Source organism: Piliocolobus tephrosceles, chromosome X (assembly GCF_002776525.5).
Source record: "Piliocolobus tephrosceles isolate RC106 chromosome X, ASM277652v3, whole genome shotgun sequence".
Lineage (NCBI taxonomy): Eukaryota > Metazoa > Chordata > Mammalia > Primates > Cercopithecidae > Piliocolobus > Piliocolobus tephrosceles.
Window position 1 is genome coordinate 89947057 of NC_045455.1, and position 21620 is coordinate 89968676.

At 43.8% G+C, this 21620-nt stretch overlaps 1 protein-coding gene across 2 annotated transcripts in view; it reads right to left on the bottom strand.

Annotated features, from left to right (window-relative positions):
- ATP8A2 (ATPase phospholipid transporting 8A2) overlaps nucleotides 1-21620 on the bottom strand; it is a 678655-nt gene that overhangs the window by 239151 nt on the left and 417884 nt on the right. For both annotated transcript variants that reach the window (XM_023190282.3, XM_023190283.2), the window contains exons 26-27: nucleotides 11118-11301; nucleotides 5457-5567 (exon numbers count right to left, since the gene is read on the bottom strand). In XM_023190282.3, the coding sequence (XP_023046050.2) occupies nucleotides 5457-5567; nucleotides 11118-11301 (295 nt within the window). The remainder of the gene's footprint in view (nucleotides 1-5456; nucleotides 5568-11117; nucleotides 11302-21620) is intronic.

The window sequence follows — 21620 nt, forward strand, 5'->3', positions numbered from 1 at the left end:
TCAAATAACCTTTTCCCAGATGTTCAGAAAGTCCACAAACAAATGCATATGCCACCTAATACATGCTTAAAATGCTGATGCTGCTGTGCTTTGAAACTGTACTCTATTAAGAAAACTCCAAATAACTAACTCATAGTTTGTTAAATAGTGTAGGAGTGTTAAAGAATTTACGCAACCCCTCTCCTTAAGAGATACCACACAGAGGTCAATCAGGACTTCAAAAATTTATAGGAACCTTTCCTAACCTCTTTACCCCTAATCTTTACATTTAAGGCAAATTCCTCCCATTGTCAAAATCAAAGAGTTTTAAAAATCCATCTTTGCTTTCTGCTTATAAATTACATGGAGAGATAGTTACATAATGGCATGATTTATGCTCCAGGCTTAAAACTACAAAATTACATGTAAGTTCTCTGCTTGCCATCTGCCCTACATGTTGATAGACAAATTTGCCTAAATCACATTTACTATGTAATTTGACTATTGCAAAAAGAGAAGGAAAAAAAGGAATCCCAGCTTCTAATGGCAATACAACTCCGAATGAGCCATTCAGATGCCCTTTCCTGGTCACTCACATATCCTTACCCAGCTCTATCTCCTTGCTTTTGCTAATTTCATGCCATTCCCACCCCCAATGCAGACACACAGGGAATACACCCCGCCCTCCTGCCCCGCCTACCCCAACCCCACTCCCAGCTGGCTGCCCTGCAAGGCTCTGAAGCACTGAACATTCTAGACGACGACAGGATTTTGCCTTCTGAGAAATATGGTCCATGTGGCCACGACCATGAAACGTAGCATTTAATTAGTTTAACGCAAAACAAAACTACGTGTAAAATTTGTTTTCCAAACCTTCGATAAGCTCGCCAAAGCATACAGTCTGTCCTTATACATTTTTGTCTCTCTCAAGGCGATGAAAGCAGCCAAGTGTCTGTGACATTTTTCTCTTTTTTTTTTTTAGCATCTTAAAATGGTTGTAAAGTAGAGATAACAAAGTCTGCCGCCTTGGCCATTTTTAAGTGTATGGTCCCATGTTGACACTTGCACTGCAGTTCTAGCGCCCAGCCTGGTGCAACCATCACTGCCATCTGTCTCCAGAGCTCTCTGAGACATTCTTGTCACCGTCTATGGGAGACAGACAACATCCCCAGTGTGTTTCTAATGATAAAAACCCAGTTTTAATTCACAGAAAGGAACACTTAAAAAGTGTGTATCTCGCTGTATATCCATCATACTTCAGTAACACTGATTACAAACAAAGTAGGGAGGATACAGTGGCAGAGAAGTCTGGTGACAGTTGGAACCCAGACCACAGAGAGGAAGGTGACGGGACTGAGATGGGCATTTCATCAGAAGGCACAGGAAACCTGGCAAGGGGCTGCAGGGCGCAGCAGCGTTCATCACTCTTTCATTGCCAGCATTTTCGAGCACCTCCATTCCAGACCTTGTGCCAGACACTGGAATTGATCAGATGTATGTTTCAGAAATCGTATCCTAGCTACAGCAGAGATGGTCAAGGAAGCGAAACTAGTGGTTTCTGTAATCCACCAGGAAAACAGGACTAAATTAAGGCAGTTGCAGGGGGATGGAGGCACAGATTGTAGTATTTTCAGTTTCACCCATGAATAGGGCTAACATGAAACCATGTATGGCATAATTTTGTTCCTATTTTTTAAATCACTCCAACCAATAGTGATTTTGGCTTGAATTTTATGTGGCACACTCAAGCAGCATTTAGTAAGATCTGTCAGCAACAAATAACTTGTTGCATAAATAAAAATACATAAGCATGTGTTATGTTCAAGGCACGGTGGTAAAAATGGTCTAATTTGATCAATTTCATTTGGGTGGAATATTTATGGGCTAGTGAGAAAGCTGTTATTCCACAAGGCTTTTGGGGTTTGAAGCTGGAGAGAAGTGGAATGTTTATCAGTGCAGGGAATGGCTGAATAGATAGCAGGAAATCCCTCTGTGAAATGGCACGCCCTGGGTCTATACATAGTAACTGGGAATGGTCTCCAGAATACACTGTCAGGTGAAATGAGCTGCAGAAGGCTCTGCACAGCATGATGACATTTATCTAAAATCCTTGATCTGTTTGTATACACAAATATCTCCATACCTACAGAGAAAAAGGTCAGGACAGATAATATGGAAGGAGGTTTGGGGGTGAGAGTGGAGGGAACTTTCAGTTTCTGTTCCATACAGCAACGTGAATATATCCATGTGTTCCTTATACAGAAAAACCCACTTTTATAGGTTAGCATGCCAAGTGAGTAGACTGCATTACATCACAGGCTTATAGTTTTTCCCTACAATCTTTATTGGCAATTCAAGTCCTATACATAATGATCCTCATAATAATGGCTAAGGCCATAAAATGTGTGTGTGCATGCACACATGTGTAGGTTTCTTCTTTTATTTTGTCAAATTGCCTTTAGACTACATTTTTAAGTGATTAGTAGTTATGTACCTTAGAGGGCATTTGAGATGACAACATATTGGCTATTGTAAAGAATCGCTCCTTGAGTTACAAGAAAACCATTTAAGATAAATAAGTAATGTGTTTAATTTATTCTCACTTAAGTAATTAATTATAAGGGTTACCTTTAGAACAAAAAACTATTCTTTGCAAATAAGCAAATCAACTTACAATAATCTTTGATCTTACAGTTCACAACACACTAAAATGGCGCGCAAGTAAGTAGTACTTTCCTATTTTTAAAACTATAGTTGAAGTGCATGTTGATGCCAAGCAAGTAATTTGGCAGTGGTAGATAGGCTTTGCCTGAGTCAATGCTCCAACCACATGGGCTCGGTCAAGGACTTTGCTTTCTTGGTTTTCGAATTAATATCCCTGATAAATACTAAATAGAAAATTGGGCATGGAGGAGTGGAGACTTTTACATTTTCTTTAACTTGATAAAGAATGTTTAAAAGGCTGTTTACAAAAGACCATTTAACAACTGCTGCTCAGCTACAATTGAAATATTAATTTGAGGCACGCATGTGGCACTTTCAGGGCCTCCTTCCAAATAGGATTTTTCAGGCAGACTAAAATTGCACTTTTCTCAGACTCAGCCCACTTGAAGTCAAAAAAAGGAAAAAAAAAAAAAAAAAACCCACCAGCAAGATAGTAGGTGTAAATGACTAAGAAGCGGGCCTAGGGGACGATCTGAAAAGTGAAAGGGTTGGGAGCTCCACGCAGAATGTCTTGATAAGAAGTCTAGACTATCTGTAATGTGCTGATTGTGAAGAAGACCAGATGATTAAGAAACCGTGAAAGCCAGCAATTCCAGGAGCACAAAATGCTGGGAAGCCTGGGATAGCACGAAGAAACGGGGATTCCAACGCCCCTTTACACGATGGTCCATGACCCTACGATACCTCTTTGCACTATCGTCCATGACCCTAAGTGACGTTGAGGAGCGACTCCTACCACAGACACAGAAAAATGTGGGAGCAGGAGGGGGACAAAGTACCAAAGGGGAATTTTAAGTACCAAAAGGGAATTGTAAAAATAAAGAGAAACCACTAAAGCTCTCACACCAACATCTACAAGTTCTTACCCAGAGTGAACTGAGTTGAATATTACAGCACAAGACCAGCAGGCAAATTATGAATAATTTTTTAAATTATTGATTTTAACCTCATTACACCGAATAAAATGTCAATTATATCACCAAATCTCTCAAGCCTCTACTGTGTGTTTTCTCCCTAGGGAAATAACACTTAAGCAGACAGGACACCTCTCACAAAAGATTCAAATTAGGAAGAACGGGTCAGTTTCAGGACTCTATCCAGATCCCTTTTGATTGCTTGGAACATTCTTTAAGAATCAAGGCTGCTCGGACGGGCACGGTGGCTCAGGCCTGTAAACCCAGCACTTAAGGAGGCTGAGGTGGGTGAACCACAAGGTCAGGAGATTAAGACCATCCTGGGTTACACAGTGAAACCCCATCTCTACTAAAAATACAAAAAATTAGTGGGGCATGGTGTCGGGCGCCTGTAGTCCCAGCTACTCGGGAGGCTGAGGCAGGAGAATGGCGTGAACCCGGGAGGTAGAGCTTGGAGTGAGCCGAGATCGCGCCACTGCACTCCAGCCTGGGCGACAGACCAAGACTCTGTCTCAAAAAAAAAAAAAAAAAAAGAATCAGGTCTGCTCTTCAGCCCACAAGGGGCTTTTGTGTGAACTAGAACAGGCATCCTCTCTGCAAATGCACAAATCGTGGCGAATACGTTGGCCCTTGTGCAACTTAGAAAAATGCATTGCTGTTTCCAGTTGGACTCCGGGCAACTGAAGAATGAAGCAGCACAGGTTATGTTGCTGCTTCATTTACTCTTTTCGCCGAGTTGTCTTGGGCTGTGAACAACCTGCACAATTTGCGGAAATCACTCCTTAGTAGTTTAGTTACCAGATGTGTGACAAGAACTTACATGCTTGACCTGAATGATTGAGTAGGAAAGATTAGAAAACCCGGTAAAGAAGTTGTCAGTTACAGCTACCTTAGCAAGGCACTTGTTATTAATAGTTATTTGAACTGAGTATTGTCAGAGCTGACATCAGAAAAAGTTGATTTCTTCCTTGGTTATTATTTTTACTAAGAGTCAAGAAATCAGACATAAAATAACCCATAGTAGAATGAAGCATTAAAACACCATAAACAATTAACATCGCCTTCCTCCATGGGCAAACATATTTGGAAATCGATTAGTCACGATGGTCTCAAAAGCCACCCCTTTACAGCAGGGCTGTAATCCCACTAACAGCAAACATAAAGTGACTTTTCCACTTCTTCCTGGGCCCACTCCTCTAGCAAGCACGTTTGTTTTACTGGTAACTGAATCAGCATCTTGGAAAATTGTCTTACAACAGAATGTGAACTCACTGCAATACTGTCAATGACCTCGCTGGTTTACTCCCCACCGTCCCCTCACTCCCACGCCCTTCCCACGTAAGTGCCAGTGTCCAAGGATCCCAGAAGCATTGAATGGATGCTAGAAAACTTGCAGTCTGTGAGAAATAAGGCAGAAATCAGCCTCCCCTGTTCGTTCCAGCAACACCTCAGTGTTCACCTGGCGAGGTGGAGGTCTCTGGTGCTAGGATCTGATCCCACTGGAAGGGGTGTGAGTGTCAGCAAGATTCTACCCCAGCCAAGGACACAGAGGAAGAGGCACGGCAAAGAGGAACACAGGAGGAGAGCTAGGGAGGAAGGCATGTCTGGGTAGGGAAAAAAGGCTTCAGATGTCCGCTTTGGTCATCCAGCATGAGGATCTAGACCAGCATGATGAGCCCAGCTTCATGGGAGCTTACATGTGACCCAGGCTATAGAAAGTCACAGCAGCATCTTTTAATTTTACAAGAACAAAACCCTGCCTTGAAATGACTTTAAATACCTCAAGATATCCTCTGAAAAGAGCTTCCCCTTCAAGGAAAAAAAAATACTCCTTCTTACCTCAATAATATACAGGACCACGTTCTTATAGAAGCAGTACAAGATGCACTTGGTCACCCGGTTGTAGCTCCAGGCTCCATGAACCAACAGAAGCTTCTCTAAGTAGGAAAACTGAAAAAGGAAAATTACAAAGTTCAGAAGAGCCCATCATTGAGGAATAAAAGTCACAAACAGAATGTCCTTACGAACAGAAGTCAGATAATGTAGGTAGAGGAAACAAGATTCTGCAGGAATCTCAGAAAACCATTCTCTGAAGACAGAGCTTTCAGGCCCAGTGAGAACAACTAAAACCCTCTCTGAAATCTACATAATTATTATTTTCCCGAAACATACTGCTGGACTTCTAATTGTTATTCTTATGAAATTCTATTTAAACAAATGCTTTTTTGTAATTTAATTTTAAGTTCTAAGTAGGATGCGCAGGTTTATTACATAGGTAAACATGTGCCATGTTGGTTTGCTGCAGTTATCAATCCATCACCTAGCTTTTAAGGTCCGGATGCATTAGCTATTTATTCTGATACTCTCCCTCCCCCTGCCTCCCCAACAGGCCCCAGTGCATGTTGTTCCCCTCCCTGTGTCCATGTGTTCTCAAAGTTCAGCTCACTTATAAGTGAGGACATGTGGTGTTTGGTTTTCTGTTCCTATGTTAGTTTGCTGAGGATAATGGTTTCCAGCTCCATTCAAGTCTCTGCAAAGGAGGTGATCTCGTTCCTTTTTATGGTTGCATAGTATTCCATGGTGTATGTGTACTGCATTTTCTTTATCCAGTCTGGCATTGATGGGCATTTGGGTTGGTTCCATGTCTTTGCTATTGTGAATAGTGTTTCAATAGGGATTAATTATTAAACAAAGTTGAACTACTAAACTGAAGGAAAAGTACAGCGCAAGTCAGACATCTCTAAGCAATCACAGATTTTTCAGTGACCAAAAGAGCAACGGACAGGGACACTCACACAACAGAGTCTTGTTTAAAGGAAAGGTACACACAGGTGCACACACACTACTTCCACTGACAACTGTGTAGGTTAAAAAGTTACACACATAGATACACACAGATATACACACAAAGATACACAGAGACACATATAGGCAGACACACATACCTAGACACAGAGGTAGAAGCACACAGGACAGAGATACACAGAGACACACAGACACACACACATACTCACACAAATACACATGTACACACAGATACACTAAGACACACACACACTTTGCCTCCACTTCTTGACCCATTTTGTTTTCTCTCTTTTTGCCTCCAACCAATACAGAGCACCTCTGGCCAGAGTGCTATGCAGTCAGGAGCGGCTGGTGGGTCCCAAGCTGGGAGTGATGTGATGTCTCCTGTGGTCTGAGTTGGGGCCATAGATATTCCAGTAACACCCAGGGATCCTCATTGCGGGAGGGGGTCTCTGGACACCACTTGGATCGTATCTCCTCAGCCACCCCTTAGCCTGGCTTTGCCTTCTGTGTGCCGTTTCAAAAAGGTCCCAAAAAGGTCCCAAAAAGTGTAAACCTTGCGCTGGAGGGAGGGAAACGAGTTTCTCAGGTCTGGTGCATGATGTCCTGCTCTGGCATAAATGTGTCGTTAAGGGCAATCCTGTTTACATCATGTTTCTACACATTTGATATGCCTTACCCCGGATTTGAGTTCCTTCTTGGTTCCCTTGCAGGGAAACCTTAATGCCTCCTGTTCTAAGTCAGAGTGTCAGTAAGTCTACAAGTCTGAACCCTATTATACTACTAGGAGAGACAAGCAGGCTGTATTGAGAATGCCCCAGAACATTAGAAATTCTTTTGCAGTCATACACTTCTTATTAAATTCAGATGACTTTCGAAATTAAATGTAACTCTCAGCTGGGCGCAGTGGCTCATACCTGTAATCCCAGCACTTTGGGAGGCTAAGGTGGGCGGATCACCTGAGGCCAGGAGTTCAAGACCAGTCTGGCCAACATGGTGAAACCCCGTTTCTACTAAAAATCCAAAAAGTAGTCAGGCGTGGTGGTGGGTGCCTGTAATCCCAGCTACTCGGGAGGCAGAGGCAAGAGAAGCACTTGAACCCAGGAGGTAGACGCTGCAGTGAGCTGAGATCCCGCCACTGCGCTCCAGCCTGGGCAACAAGAGTGAAACTGAAAAAAAAAAAAAAAAAAAAAAACAGAAAAGAAAAGAAAAGAAAGAAAGAAATTAAATGTCACTCTCGATACAAAAGAAACGACCAGACTGACAATACAATACTTAAACAAAAAACTTTCAGGAGGAAACTGCATAATAATCCCATTAGCACTAAAGAAAGGAATCCATCCTAGGTGGGGTCGCAGCTCAGCCTGTCCTTCCAGGAGGTGAGGGAAGGTGCAGGGCTCACCACGCACTCGGAATCTAAATCATCGCTTCGAAGTGGCAGAAGTAGGTGCACATGGAAAAATAAAACTCCCCATAAAGGCTCATTAAGGATTCCATAGGGGAATGGGAAATCATAAAATAACCGGCTAAACAAATATAAAGGAAGTTTGTATTTGACCGGGACCCCCTGATGTTAAACTTCAATGGGCACAGAAACCATCTGCTTGAGTCGTCCTGAACGCCTCAACTTGAGCGCTACAGTGATTTGTTTTCAGGGGAAAAAGAATGTCTATTCTAAATCAAAACGCTGTCTTCGTGGGGTTGTTCCGAAAACATTAGGAGGGCAGGGGGCAGGAATGGTTCTCCCGAGGACAAGGGAAAGCCGAGGGCTGGGGGGCACCATGACGCAGGGACGGCAGCAAGGTTGCCCAGGGCAAGGCAGCTGAAAAAGGATGGCGCTCAGTCTTGGCAGGCAGGGAAGAAATAGAACCAGAGCTTTGCCTGCTTCATAACTTTCCCAAGGTAAGTAAGTCTTTGAGCTAAAATTTTTTTCCTTCTGAGTATAATAACCCTACAGGGTGCTTCCTCCAAAGCGTAATAAAAAAAAAAAAAAAAAAAATGCATCCACATTAAAATGAACAGATAAAGCCCAAGGTGATAAACAACCAGAGATGTGTATCATTTCAAGAGTGGCAGAGAAATTCATCAAGCTGTGGCTTTTCTGGCTTGGTGATTCAGGTAGAGGCAGCATGCTGGTTGGTGGAAAGGGTGTGAGGTTGGCAGGAACCTGCCCCGAAGTAACAGCACCCCCGCCTAATCGGCAATAGGACCATGGACAGGAGAAATGAGGGTGCAGAGACACATGCGGGCTGCGCCAGTTCCTTTGGCAGAGGTGACTATGACGCTGGAGGGGCAGGAAAATCCCCAGTGGCGTTTTAGAGCCTCACTCCCTGCTCCACCCTTCTTTGACACTTTTAATTTGAAGAGAGCAATTGCCCTGGATAACACACCTATTCGTATGCGGTTTCAATAAAGCAGGTCATGGGATCTCCCTTCCCTAGACATTTTAAAGAAAAAGACAGACAAATATTTGCCTGGAACTCCTAGGAAACCTCTTAAGATCCCTTCCAGCCATATGATGTTATAACTCAAGTATTTAATAATGCTGGGGTATGTAACATCTATGGTTGCTGACAGACTACAGGAAGTGCGAGTCCCACAGGCCTCAAAGCATTTGACTCAGGAAAGTAAACAGGCAGGTGTGTGTGGGGCCGGCCCCCAAGTTCACACTCAGGTCCGTTGTTTTCTGACCCCAAGATGCTCGCTTGCTTGGACCTGAAGTAAGTCACCTGATGGGAAGGAACCCCAGTTTTCCCCACCTATAAAGTCAGGATTCCTTCTCTTACCTACTTCAGAAATTACCTTGAGGATTTATTTGAAATCGGCAAAGGAAGAAGATTGATGGCAAGCACTTTTCAGAGCCAGGAGGATTTTGTAATTCCTCCCTGCATCTGCAGAACTGCGAACTGAGAAGAAACCTGAGAGGTGATCTAAGACAGAGCCCCTACTTTGGGGAGGTGGAGCCCCAGAGCTGCAAAGGACTGGCCTGAAGCCCTAGGGCTATCGGAAGCTCATTCACATTTTATATGCAGCCCCAGATTTCAGCTGCAAGGGGTGGATAGCCATTTTTCCTTGTGTTCGTGTGACTGAGGTGAACACATTCTTCAAACACCTCAACACCATAGAAACACAAGGGGATTCCTGCTCCCCAGCCAATGGGCAGGCATCTACTCATGATGTGTCGCAATTTGGAGACAGAGGGACATGCCCTAGGTTCACTGTGATGTCCAGGTTTTCTGGATGATCCAGGAGGCCCAATCACCTAGATATGGAACCGCCCAAGGGGTTCACCTTGCCCGTTGCCTAGACACAGTCGATTCATCAAGACAGAGGAATTGCAATGAATAGTTCACGCAGAGCTAAATGTGAGGCAGACTGGAGCTTTATCGTTCCTCAAATCGGTCTCCCTGAGCATTCGGGGAGCTTTTAAGGAAAACTTGGTGGATGGGGGTAGCCAGTGAACCAGGAACACTGACTGGTCAGGGAAGAAATCATAAGGAGTCCAGAGCTGTCTTCCTGTGCTCAGTCAGTTCCTGGGTGGTGGGAGCTACAAGATTAGATGAGCCAGTTTATGGATCTGGGTGGGGCCAGCTGATCCGTCAAGTGCAGGGTCTGCAAAATATCTCAAGCACTGACCTTAGGAGCAGTTTAAGAGGGCCAGAACCTTGTAGCCTCCAACTGCATGACTCCTAAGCCATCATTTCAAATCTTATGGTTAATGTCAGTCTAGTCCCCAGGCAAGAAGGGGGTCTGCTTTGGGAAAGGGCTGTTATCATCTTTGTTTAAACGATAAACTAAGTTTCTCTCAAAGTTAGTTCAGCTTACGCCCAGGAATGAACACGGACAGCTTGGAGGTTAGAAGCAAGATGGAGTCGGCTAAGTTCGATCTCTTCCACTGTCTCAGCCATAATTTCGCAGAGGTGGCCTCAGATATGCACCCTACAGGTCAGGAAATGGGCTATCTTCCTTCACCTTTGGGCTGTCACTGTGGAGTGGACCTTTCTTTCATCCTCAGGCCACCAGAGCAGTACAGCACATCAGGAGCCCTGGCATGCGAGGCTCAGATCAGAGAGGAATGGACCGGACTTGGCCTAACTTCAGGAGGCTGTTTGCTACTGACCACGGGTCATTACGGCCCAAACTCAGCTCATGCTCGTGGCAATTCACCTCACAGGGGTGGTCCTGGGCAGTGCCCCGTCACAACTACAGGGAAGACGACAGCTGTAAATCACTGCTCACCCCTGATCTTAAGCACCTAACCAGGGGGTGTCCCAGCACCTTTGGCAGGGGTGAGACCAGAACGGGATTACAGAGAAAGGCTGTCATGAGCACCGCTGTGCTTCAGCAGGTGATGCAGCAGGAAAAGCAATGCAGCAGATGCACAAGCTGAGGGTGAGAGGTTATTATTAGCAAGATCAGGGACCTGCCTGATAGGAGCAGCACCTTGCCTGGATCACAGAGCAGCTTGGCCGACCCCACAGCTGGCCAAAGAAAACCAACCAGCAGGACAGGGCCTCCAAACTGCACAAGATCACAAGCACAGAGAAATCCAAATATCCCCGGGTTTTCATCTAGACAGCAACCTCAAGAGGAGCGGCAGAGGTTTGGGGCTGCACTGAAGCTTAAACACCTGGTCCTCATGCCCAGCTACCATCTCTCAACAGGATGGGGCAGCTGGACGCCCAAACTGCTGACCTGTGCGATGGCGTAATCGGAGTTGTTGGTGGCCTGCATGCCTTCATTCCCACTGATTCCCACACCCACATGGGCTGTCTGGATCATCCCGACATCGTTGGCGCCGTCTCCGATGGCGAGGGTGATGGCCTTCACCCGCTTCTTCACCACATCCACTATCTCAGACTTCTGCAGAGGAGACACTCTGTGAGAAAAGAGAGGGAAATCAGAACTATGCACATCTTTCCAGAGGAAACAGCTGTAATCTACATTCCGCTGCATTAAAAGGACAGTTACTGGATGATCTCCAAATTCAATACATACATTTTATGCTCATGTGCAAAGAAGCTTTCAGAAAACAGGAGCTTGTGGCTTTCAAGTATTTGCCGACTTCTCAGATGAAATACACAACAGAAAACTAACTTAAAACACAGCCTATCTGTAATCACTCTGCTCAGTGGGAGGCATCTGCACAAACTCCTCAGGGGTACGTGTGCCCTGCTGAATGATAAAGGCAGTCAGGCTAGTTACAGGGGTCTTCGGAAATGTCTTTCCAATAAATCAGAAAGCCGGCACAGACCTCCTTTTGCTTTATGGTACATCATATACAACTTAGGGCTGGCAAGGCAATTTTCTGTAAAATCTGCTTTTACAGAAGGGAAAGGAAATGGGCAGGGCATGAGAACGTGCAGAAAGAGGGCTGGGGTAAGAGAAAAGAAGAAAAGACTTCTCTACAACCACCCCAGAAAAGGAAGCTGTGTTTGAAGGACAGCCAAGGCAGAGGATTTAGGATGGGAGTCAGGGAGTGGAAGTCTCCCCTTGCTGAGCTGTGCAGAAGCACAGCCCTCAAGGGGGCGAGATCAGCCCCTGCACAGGAGCGGTTCTTTCCACAAGGAATCCAAGATGGCGGCCAAGCTTTCCCAAGTCCTCAAGTTGTCTGGGAAGAGGAGCCAGTATAAATCTGTGGGGTCTAAAGCAGAGGGGTATTCATGGTGGTCAAGTGCTTCTTCAGAGTGCAGACCAGAAAACACAGCAACATGAAGCAAAGACTAGCATCTCAGGACTGAGTGACTCTACATTCTGAATTGGTAAGCTGATGCTTGATTTGGGGAATTTACAGGTGAGCTCTTGGATCACTTAAACAGCCCCACAGTCCCCCGCCGCCACACACACAGAATAAACACAAAGTAAAAGATTTTTCTGGACGTCCCAGAGGTCTGCTGGCCACGCTCACATTGGACTTCATGCATCAGCTAGAATGGACACTCAAAGATTTCCCCAGTAAGAATTTCAACTGCTCCTAGATGGTCCCTATCCACAAAGATACCTGTTCCAAATAGAAAACTGAAGTGCTACCTGACATCTCATTCTACCAACTTGAGAAAGAAATGCATTTGGCGCGACAGCAAACTGAATGTAGAACCAAAAAGCTTTTGCTCAGTGACAAAGATAAAAAGTTAGAAAGTTGGAAAAACATGATGAAAGGACTTTAGGAGCCAGGTTACACAACCTGATATCCCTTTTAGCATTTTCACAAGGGTTTGCAATGGCAGCAGTTCGATGCCTCCTGGAGTAGGTGTGACCACCGGAAATTACAACAACTTTTTTGTTGTTACTGAGCATACTTAAGAGTACTAACTCTGTCATTTGGGGCTAAACAGGAAAAGTCTAACTTCTCTTACAAATATCTGGAAGGCTGAAATATAAAAACAGCTATCACATCCTTCTGCCCAAAGCTCTGTTGCTGCTTGCTAAATATTCTCAGGTTCAACCATTATTTAATAGGCATGCTTCAGAATTTAAAAAATAGCCTCCATGTACAATCTTTTAGGCAACAGAGAGTAGGATAGAACAGAATCACCATCTCCCTGGTAGCAGATGCCAGAGTCACTTTAATGTGACCTAAAAGAAAGTTACTTGAGCTTTACCACTGATTATCAATGAAGCCTCTAGTCAACTCCACATAAGAAATTTTAACATGAAGGGATATTAAGCTGTATGTATTCCCTCCTAGTTTGTGCAACTGCTACTTAAAGCCAAGGGCTGATCTTTTTGGCAGAGGCAGTCCACAACTGTAACTGGCTACACAAAAGTGACTTCCCATTTTGTTTTTGAACTCCACAGAACCACAGATAAAATATGGTTGGAGAAAACAACCTGGAAGCCATGGCTAAAGGCCTGAGTATGACCTTTTCCTGTGTGCCACACATTAACCATTTAAGCAGGGAGAGGAGGTCCATGAGGCCCTGCTTTCCATGAGTGGGACTGGGAAAATGAGAACCAGCCACCTCATGGAATGGTTGTGATGTATTAATGTTAAACCACTGTGTTGACCAGCAAGTATAAAACAATTGCATCTCCTACTCCACCTAGCATAGGATTATGTGAAACATCTTAACTGTTGGAAGAACAAAACAAGACTGGACACTTCTGAGAACTGCATGCCATCAGACTTGTGGTTCCCAACTGGGTGTGCAGAGGCCCTGGGGATGCTGCAGCAGAAATTTTTTTTTTAATTTTTGAGGGAAATACAGCAATGTCTCTCAGGTAACAGTGAAAAGTACTAGCTGGAAGTAGCTCACAGTTTCAACAATAAATCACACTGCATCCCTTTTCATATATGTCTTTGTGAAGCTGAGCTCTCATGGTGGTGATGATAAAAAGCCAATGCCTTGTGAAAATCAATGTGGAACAGAAAATGAGCAAGGCAGCAGCTATGCTTAGCCTACAGTTCAGGAGGCTGTGCAGTGCTCAACAGTCACATAACCACATGCCATTGTCAACAGTAATGATTATTTAACAATGGAGGAAATAAGGATTTTTTCTTTCAATGTATGTCTTTCAATGACATTATTGATTCAAATGTCTGCTAAGTTGTAGGGTCATAAATACTTCTTAAATTTTGACTTTACCTACTTCATAATTAGAAACTTAAGTTTTCCTTTTGGTCTAAGGGCTGTGCAAAGGAATTTCTGAGACACTGAGGGCATAGTGGATCCAGAGTCTGGAGTCCTATGATTACATTAATCACTCTTTAATTAAAATCGTTCACTCACTGAGATGGAACCTCACTAAGGAGGCCATCACTTAATCTACAACTCTTCTTGCGCATCCATGAAAGTATCACAAGACAGCGTGAAACAGGAACTTAAACAGGAATCAGGAGGCCTGAGGCTGCGACTCCTCCTTGAGTCTATATGTCACTCACGCGATCAAGAAAGCTGGCTGCTTCTTAAACAAATTCGAGGTGGTCTGGAGAGAAAGGAAGCCCATGGGCGGAAGGCTTGGTCACTTCACACTGCAGGGGTCGGAAAATCTCGGGAGTGGAACAGAAAAGGACCTAAACAGACCCGGGTTTTCTTTGAGGTTAAAGTTGTTGGTTTTCTATTAGGGAGGTTAGCGATAGGCCAAGCAATGGGAAATGAGGAGAAAGTCAAATAGACTCACTGGGCTTGCCACTCTGGGATTTGGATCTCAAGTCAGCCAAGTCAGGATTCCAATGGCTTCAAGTACAATCTATGAACATCCAAACAGCTGCCTTTCCCAAAAAGCAAAAATTCGGGGGAAACCCAACGAGGGTATATAAAGTCAGTCATACTGCAGGGTTTTAGGAGCATGAAATTCTCATCAAGGATTTATTACGCCCTCAGCTGTAATGCCTTGAGAAAACATAATTCTAGCACACACTAGGGGTTCAAAACAGATGTCCAACAGCCAATTTCTACAGAACTGAAGAGGCACCACCCCGCTTTAGCCATATGCAGTATTTTAGTATACCAAGTTGCCAGGAAGCACAAGCCGGCTCTTTCTTAATGTTAACTTGTGACCTGGAATCACATGTCACACTTAATAAGTATTCCCAACATATAATAATTCAACCTATAAAATAAAAACTCCAGACCACAGCTGAGCCAACCTAGGTGCTTGGGGGCACTTCTTTAAGCCTATTTTGGTGTATTATGAATAGAAACATAAACCAAAAGCATTCAGTTGACTGGAGTACTCTATCTGCTTTTTTGGATAATATAATAGATTCTAAAATGAAAAATAAGTTTTTCTTTTGAGACTTACAAAAATCAGTTCCTGGAGTATCTCATTTTACGGGATACACGTCCCTGAAATTTAAAAACTAGCTCTCTAAAGTTATTTCAAATATAACACTTAAGTGAAACCTTGAGTAACTGCTTTTATAGAACTAATGATCACACATTAATTTATCTGATATACATAAATCCTGCTCTCAGAGTTTCTACTTCTGATCTTGCAATATCATCTGAGCAAACCTAATATTACAGGAAGTCAGGGACCCCGAACAGAGGGACTGGCTGGAGCCATGACAGAGAAACATAAATTGTGAAGATTTCATTTTAATATGGACATTTATCACTTTCCAAATAATACCTTCATAATTTCTTACGCCTGTCTTTATCTTAATCTCTTAATCCTGTTATCTTCATAAGCTGAGGACGTACATCACCTCAGGATCCCTGTGATGATTGTGTTAACTGTACAAACTGATTGCAAAACATGTATATTTGAACAATATGAAATCAGTGCACCTTGGAAAAGAACAGAGTAATAGCAAGGGAACATGGGAAGACAACTATAAGGTCTGACTGCTTGCAGGGTCAGGCAAAAAAAAAAAGCCATATTTTTCTTCTGGCAGAGAGCCTATAAACGGACGTGTAAGTAGGAGAGGTATCATTAAATTCTTTTCCTAGCAAGGAATATTAATATTAAGTCCCCAGGAAAAGAATTGCATTCCTGGGGGGAGGTCTACAAACGGCCACTCTGGGAGTATTGAGGACTGAGATACACCCTGGTCTCCTGCAGTACCCTCAGGCTTACTAGGGTGGGGGAAAACCCTGCCCTGGTAAATTTGAAGTCAGACCAGTTCTCTGCTCTTGAACCCTGTTTTCCGTTGTTTAAGATGTTTATCAAGACAATACGTGCACCACTGAACATAGGCCCTTATCAGTAATTCTGCTTTTGCCCTTTGCCTTGTGATCTTTGTTCTCCTTTTTGCCCTTTGCAGCCTGTGATCTTTGTGACCACTCCCTGTTCATACACCCTCTCCCGCTTTTGAAATCCTTAATAAAAACTTGCTGGTTTTGCAGCCCAGGTGGGCATCACGGTCCTATTATTGATATGTGATGTCATCCCTGAGGCCCAGCTGTAAAATTCCTCTCTTTCTACTCTTTCTCTTTATTTCTCAGACCAGCTGACACTTACGGAAAGTAGAAAGAACCTACTTTGAAATATTGGGGGCGGGGTTCCCCGATAAACTAGGCAGATTCTTTACCTCCTCTGATCTTGCCTGCCCAGTTGTCAAAGAGGGGCTGGATCTCGATTGCAGATTTGTACACTGAGCTCACTTGAGCCAGAGAGGTTACAAAGAACTCCACCCAGGAACCCCCAAGAGACCCAAAGCACTTATTAATTAACCAGAGTCACAAAATTTTCACTCTCTGGGTTTGAAAACATCTTTATTACATATAGCAGAGTCCTTATGACTAAAAGGAAGTTTGAAAACCACTGTCCTAGATCAATGAGTTTCCAGTTTTAAGTGAGCATCACAATCACCCAGAGGGATTGTCAAGGTACAGCCTCTGATCGGAAAGTCTGGGCCTGTGAATGTGCATTTCTAACAAGCTCCTGACTGCTGCTGCTGCCGCTTGTCTCTGGACCACACTCGAGTCCCCAGCACCGGCCTAGACAATACCACAAGTTCTTTCTACTACAAATGTTTTCTAGCTAAGCCTGAATTTCCATAGCATAAGATACATACAACATTACCATACTGACAGTTAACAATTACAAGAAACACTGAATCTTATCCACTTTCTGAAAGTTTTGCTTATGTAGGTTTTTCTTCTTCACTTTTAAACAGAAACCCAGAAAGTATACATTTTGTTTGGTATTTCATTAAAAATATTCTTTTAATCTGAGTGTCTCAAATAAGAAGGTGGTAGGGGCAGAAACTAACTGAAATACAACATACAATACTTCATAAGTTGTTTTTTGTAGTGACACAGAAACCAACTTATCAATACAAAGCCTAAAATACATAATATTTAACTATAAAATAAAGTGCTCCAATATATCAGAAGATTTCATTTGGAAAAGTGTTCATTTTCCTGTTGAAAATACTATCCTATGAAAAGGATTTTCTTATTAAAATAGTTATTTAAATAAAATATAACGTCTTCTTTTTCACAACAGTCAAAAACTTCAGTACCTTTAAAAATCTCATAGCTTAAGTAGATAGACATACAAACACTCGATACTTGAGTCTAAAACCAGTTAAATTAATTAACCAATCCTATTTATTAAATGCCTCCATGGCTGGCCACATCCCTTCTGACCACTGTGTTCTGTCTTCAGATGCATTTAGTACATTTGTGCAGGATGCAACCCAGGGTGTCCGGGTCTTCTGGACAGTCGTTCCCTGTTGGAACATCTGTGCTCTCACCCAAACTGTGTGGCTCCCTCAAAACTTAATCTCATGTCCCAGATTTTGGTGTATTTCATTGTAGCCCTAAATTCTAAAAGTAGATCATTTGGGCAGCTTGGAATGGCTGCTGGAGCACAGTGGCAGATGTAGAATTTGGGGTTGGGAGGGCAGTAGTGGGAAAGGATAGTCGCAGGAATGGGGGTACATTCAGGCAAGCCCAATACGTACCTGTGGGTTAGCTTGCTTATTTAGAGGCACAAAGAAAGAAAATTGCAACTCAATCACTCAATAGTTGTAAGGGAGATGTAAGTGCTCCCTCACTATAAAAACTTACACATGGCGGGGAGCTGTAACTAAGGAAGCTGCAAGAGAGCGTGCCTTAGAGACACGCAACAACGAAGGAAAGGTGAGAGCAGGTCACTTTTTATTCCAAAGAATGCAGTGTTTGACCAAGAGGCAGCCTCACAAGGGTTGGGTCTAAGGTGGGACATATTTTGAAAAGCAAGGTGAGTGCTGACAGCGGAAAGACTAATCCATGAGCAAAGGGGTTTCAGAGTGACTACGTGCACCTCACTGTTAAATGAGCCACGTGTGCAGACTTTCAGGGATGAGCATTTCTAGCTTTGGTTGCTTTTGCAGCAAAAATTCTGGAAATCTTACGCCACTATTTCCTCAAAAGATGAAGGTGTTATGGAGCCCCTCCCATGGAAGCATTTCTCGGAATCCTTACACGTTTCAAAACCACATCTGAACATAAAAGACGGGATTTCCTACAAAATGCCATGTGACTTGAGTTACCATTGTTTCTCAACACCATCAGCTGCATTATGAAAAAGCAGACAGGTGACATAAAAGTTTTAAGAATTGGCTTTTTAAAAATAAATTTTAATCCGTACATTTCTTTCCACAAACTATTCAATGCAATTGGTTATATCCATCCTGGGGAAGTAGGTTTTTCTCTCTAACCTTCACAAGGACAGAGATGACATCTTTCATTTCTTTTCTATCCTTCCCTTTCCTCACCCTTCTGCAAATGTCTAATTTAAGATTTGTACAGCAGACATTCAATAAATGGTGACTAACTACCAAAATCATGATTTCAAGACTAGTTACATCTCCACCCATAATTAAGTGTAATAGAAAAAAAATACAGTTCTATTTAAACAAAACTATCTTAACTTCCATATAAACAACAGACCTAGGAACATGCTATTAGTGTGCAGTTCTGAAAGCCTACTCGCAGATGGAGAGGATGAAAGGAATACATAAATGACCGGCCACCTCTGTGAGATCGCAATGCATCATTCATGGAAAGCAGATAAAAACACCCCACTTGTCCTGTGATTCAAGAGAAAAGATATCGTTTGCAAACTTCCTGACCAACATGCTAGTGGTCTTGATTCTATTTTCTCCAAATACCCTTAAAAACATTCTAGGCCTTCTGGGAAAGCTCTTTTTTTATTTTGAGACAGAGTCTCACTCCATCGCTCAGGCTGGAGTGCAATGGACATGATCTCGGCTCACTGCAACCTCCACCTCCCAGGTTCAAGCAATTCTCTTGCCTCAGCCTCCCAAGCAGCTGTGACTACAGGCGTGCACCACCACACCCAGCTATTTTTTTTCTTTTGTATTTTTAGTGGAGATGGGGTTTCGCCATGTTGGCCTGCCTGGTCTTGAACTTCTGACCTCAGGTGATCCGCCTGCCTCAGCCTCCCAAAGTGCTGAGATTATAGGCGTGAGCCACCGCACCCAGCCTTGTGACAGCTTTTAATGATACATGGCTGACAACAATCTTTGTCCTCAGAAAGGGCTCTCCTGGGAAAAGCTTACACCTGAGCTTACTTTTTTTCTTGGCCTCTTTAGAGCATAATGCTTTGACTATTATAAGCCTATCCCTAGCCCCTGCATAACACCTGACAAAAGCACTTTGAGGGCTTAACAGATACCAGCTTGCCAAACGTTTACAAGTGGTCCTGGGGATGTTGAGTGATGCAAATCATTCCAACGAATTATTTATATTTAAGTACCTTATCATATGTGTGTGTATGTATACTGTACTAACATATATTTTATACACATATACTTTTTTTTTTGAGACAGGATCTCCTTATGTTGCCCATGCTGGTCTTGAACTCCTGGTCTCAAGCGATGCTCCTGCCTCAGCCTCCCAAGTAGCTGAGGCCACAGGTGTGTGTCACTTTGCCCAGCTTAGCTCAACCACCTGTTTGTTCTTTGTGCAATGATTTAAGCCTAGGATCAGATTCCATCACAATAGAATACCTCTGTAGTATCTCTGCACTACAAATGACTATTTAACACAGTGCCCAGTAGGATAACGATTCTTGCTGATTGACTAGTATGACAAACGTGTATCTCATTATTGGTGATAAAACATGCATGACATAATAATGAACCCTGATGCTATCCAGCCACCCTTGAGAAATACAGGTCAACACGCTCCAGGATTTATGGAGCAAGTAATCTAAGAGCCCAGATATACTGACGGCATTATTTTGGTATGGCTGAAACATGCATGTTTTGATAACATCCACCATATTTTGGCAATACCAGCCATAGGTCCTTTCCTTCTGGTGACATGGCAACTGAACGGGTGCTAAGGTCACAACACCAGGATTCTGTGCAAAGGAGAGGGGAGAGGCAGGCAGCTGTGCAAGCATCTTGCTTTTTATCTTAGTGCTGCAATTCCATGGTAATTTTAGGAATTTAACACATATATTTGAGCACGTATAAATTGTGGAAAGCTTAAATTTCCACAGCATTGTATAAGGACAAAAATTATTTAACAGGGTGTATCATTTTTCAAAAATACTAAGGTTCAATGTTTCCATATTCCAGAAGAGATTCTTTATAACTCAACTTTCAAAAACAGAATTTGAGCTCTTCTTCACACTCCACAAATAGAGAGCTTTTAGAAAATATTTATGTTGGGGGGCGGAGCAAGATGGCTGAATAGGAACAGCCCCAGTCTCCATCTCCCAGCGCCAGCGACACAGAAGACCGGTGATTTCTGCATTTTCAACTGAGGTAGTGGGGTCATCTCACTCGGGAGTGCCGGACAATCCGTGCGGGTCAGCTGCTGCAGCCTGACCAGCGAGAGCTGAAGCAGGGCGAGGCATCGCCTCACCTGGGAAGCACGAGGGAGAAGGGAGTCCCTTTTCCTAGCCAGGGGAACTGAGACACACAACACCTGGAAAATCAGGTAACTCCCACCCCAATACTGCGCTGTAACACCAGCACACCAGAGAATATATCCCACACCTGGCCGGGAGGGTCCCACCGCCACCGAGCCTCCCTCCTTGCTAACACAGCAGTCTGCCGCAATCTAACCGCAAGGCAGCAGCGAGGCTGGGGGAGGGGCGCCCGCCATCGCTGAGGCTTAAGTAGGTAAACAAAGCCACTGGGAAGCTCGAACTGGGTGGAGCTCACAGCAGCTCAAGGAAACCTGCCTGTCTCTGTAGACTCCGCCTCTGGGGACAGGGCTCAGCTAAAGGAGCAGAAGCCTGTGCAGACGTGAACGACTCTCTCTGACAGCTTTGAAGAGAGCAGTGGATCTCCCAACACGGAGGTTGAGATCTGAGAAGGGGCAGTCTGCCGGCTCAAGTGGGTCCCTGACCCCTGAGTAGCCTAACTGGGAGACATCCCCCACTAGGGGCAGTCTGACACCCCACACCTCACAGGGTGGAGTACACCCCTGAGAGGAAGCTTCCAAAGCAAGAATCAGACAGGTGCACTCGATGTTCAGCAATATTCTATCTTCTGCAACCTCTGCTGCTGATACCCAGGCAAACAGGGTCTGGAGTGGACCTCAAGCAATCTCCAACAGACCTATAGCTGAGGGTCCTGACTGTCAGAAGGAAAACTGTCAAACAGGAAGGACACCTATACCAAAACCCCATCAGTACGTCACCATCATCAAAGACCAGAGACAGATAAAACCACAAAGATGGGGAAAAAGCAGGGCAGAAAAGCTGGAAATTCAAAAAATAAGAGCGCATCTCCTCCTGCAAAGGAGCACAGCCCATCGCCAGCAACGGATCAAAGCTGGTCAG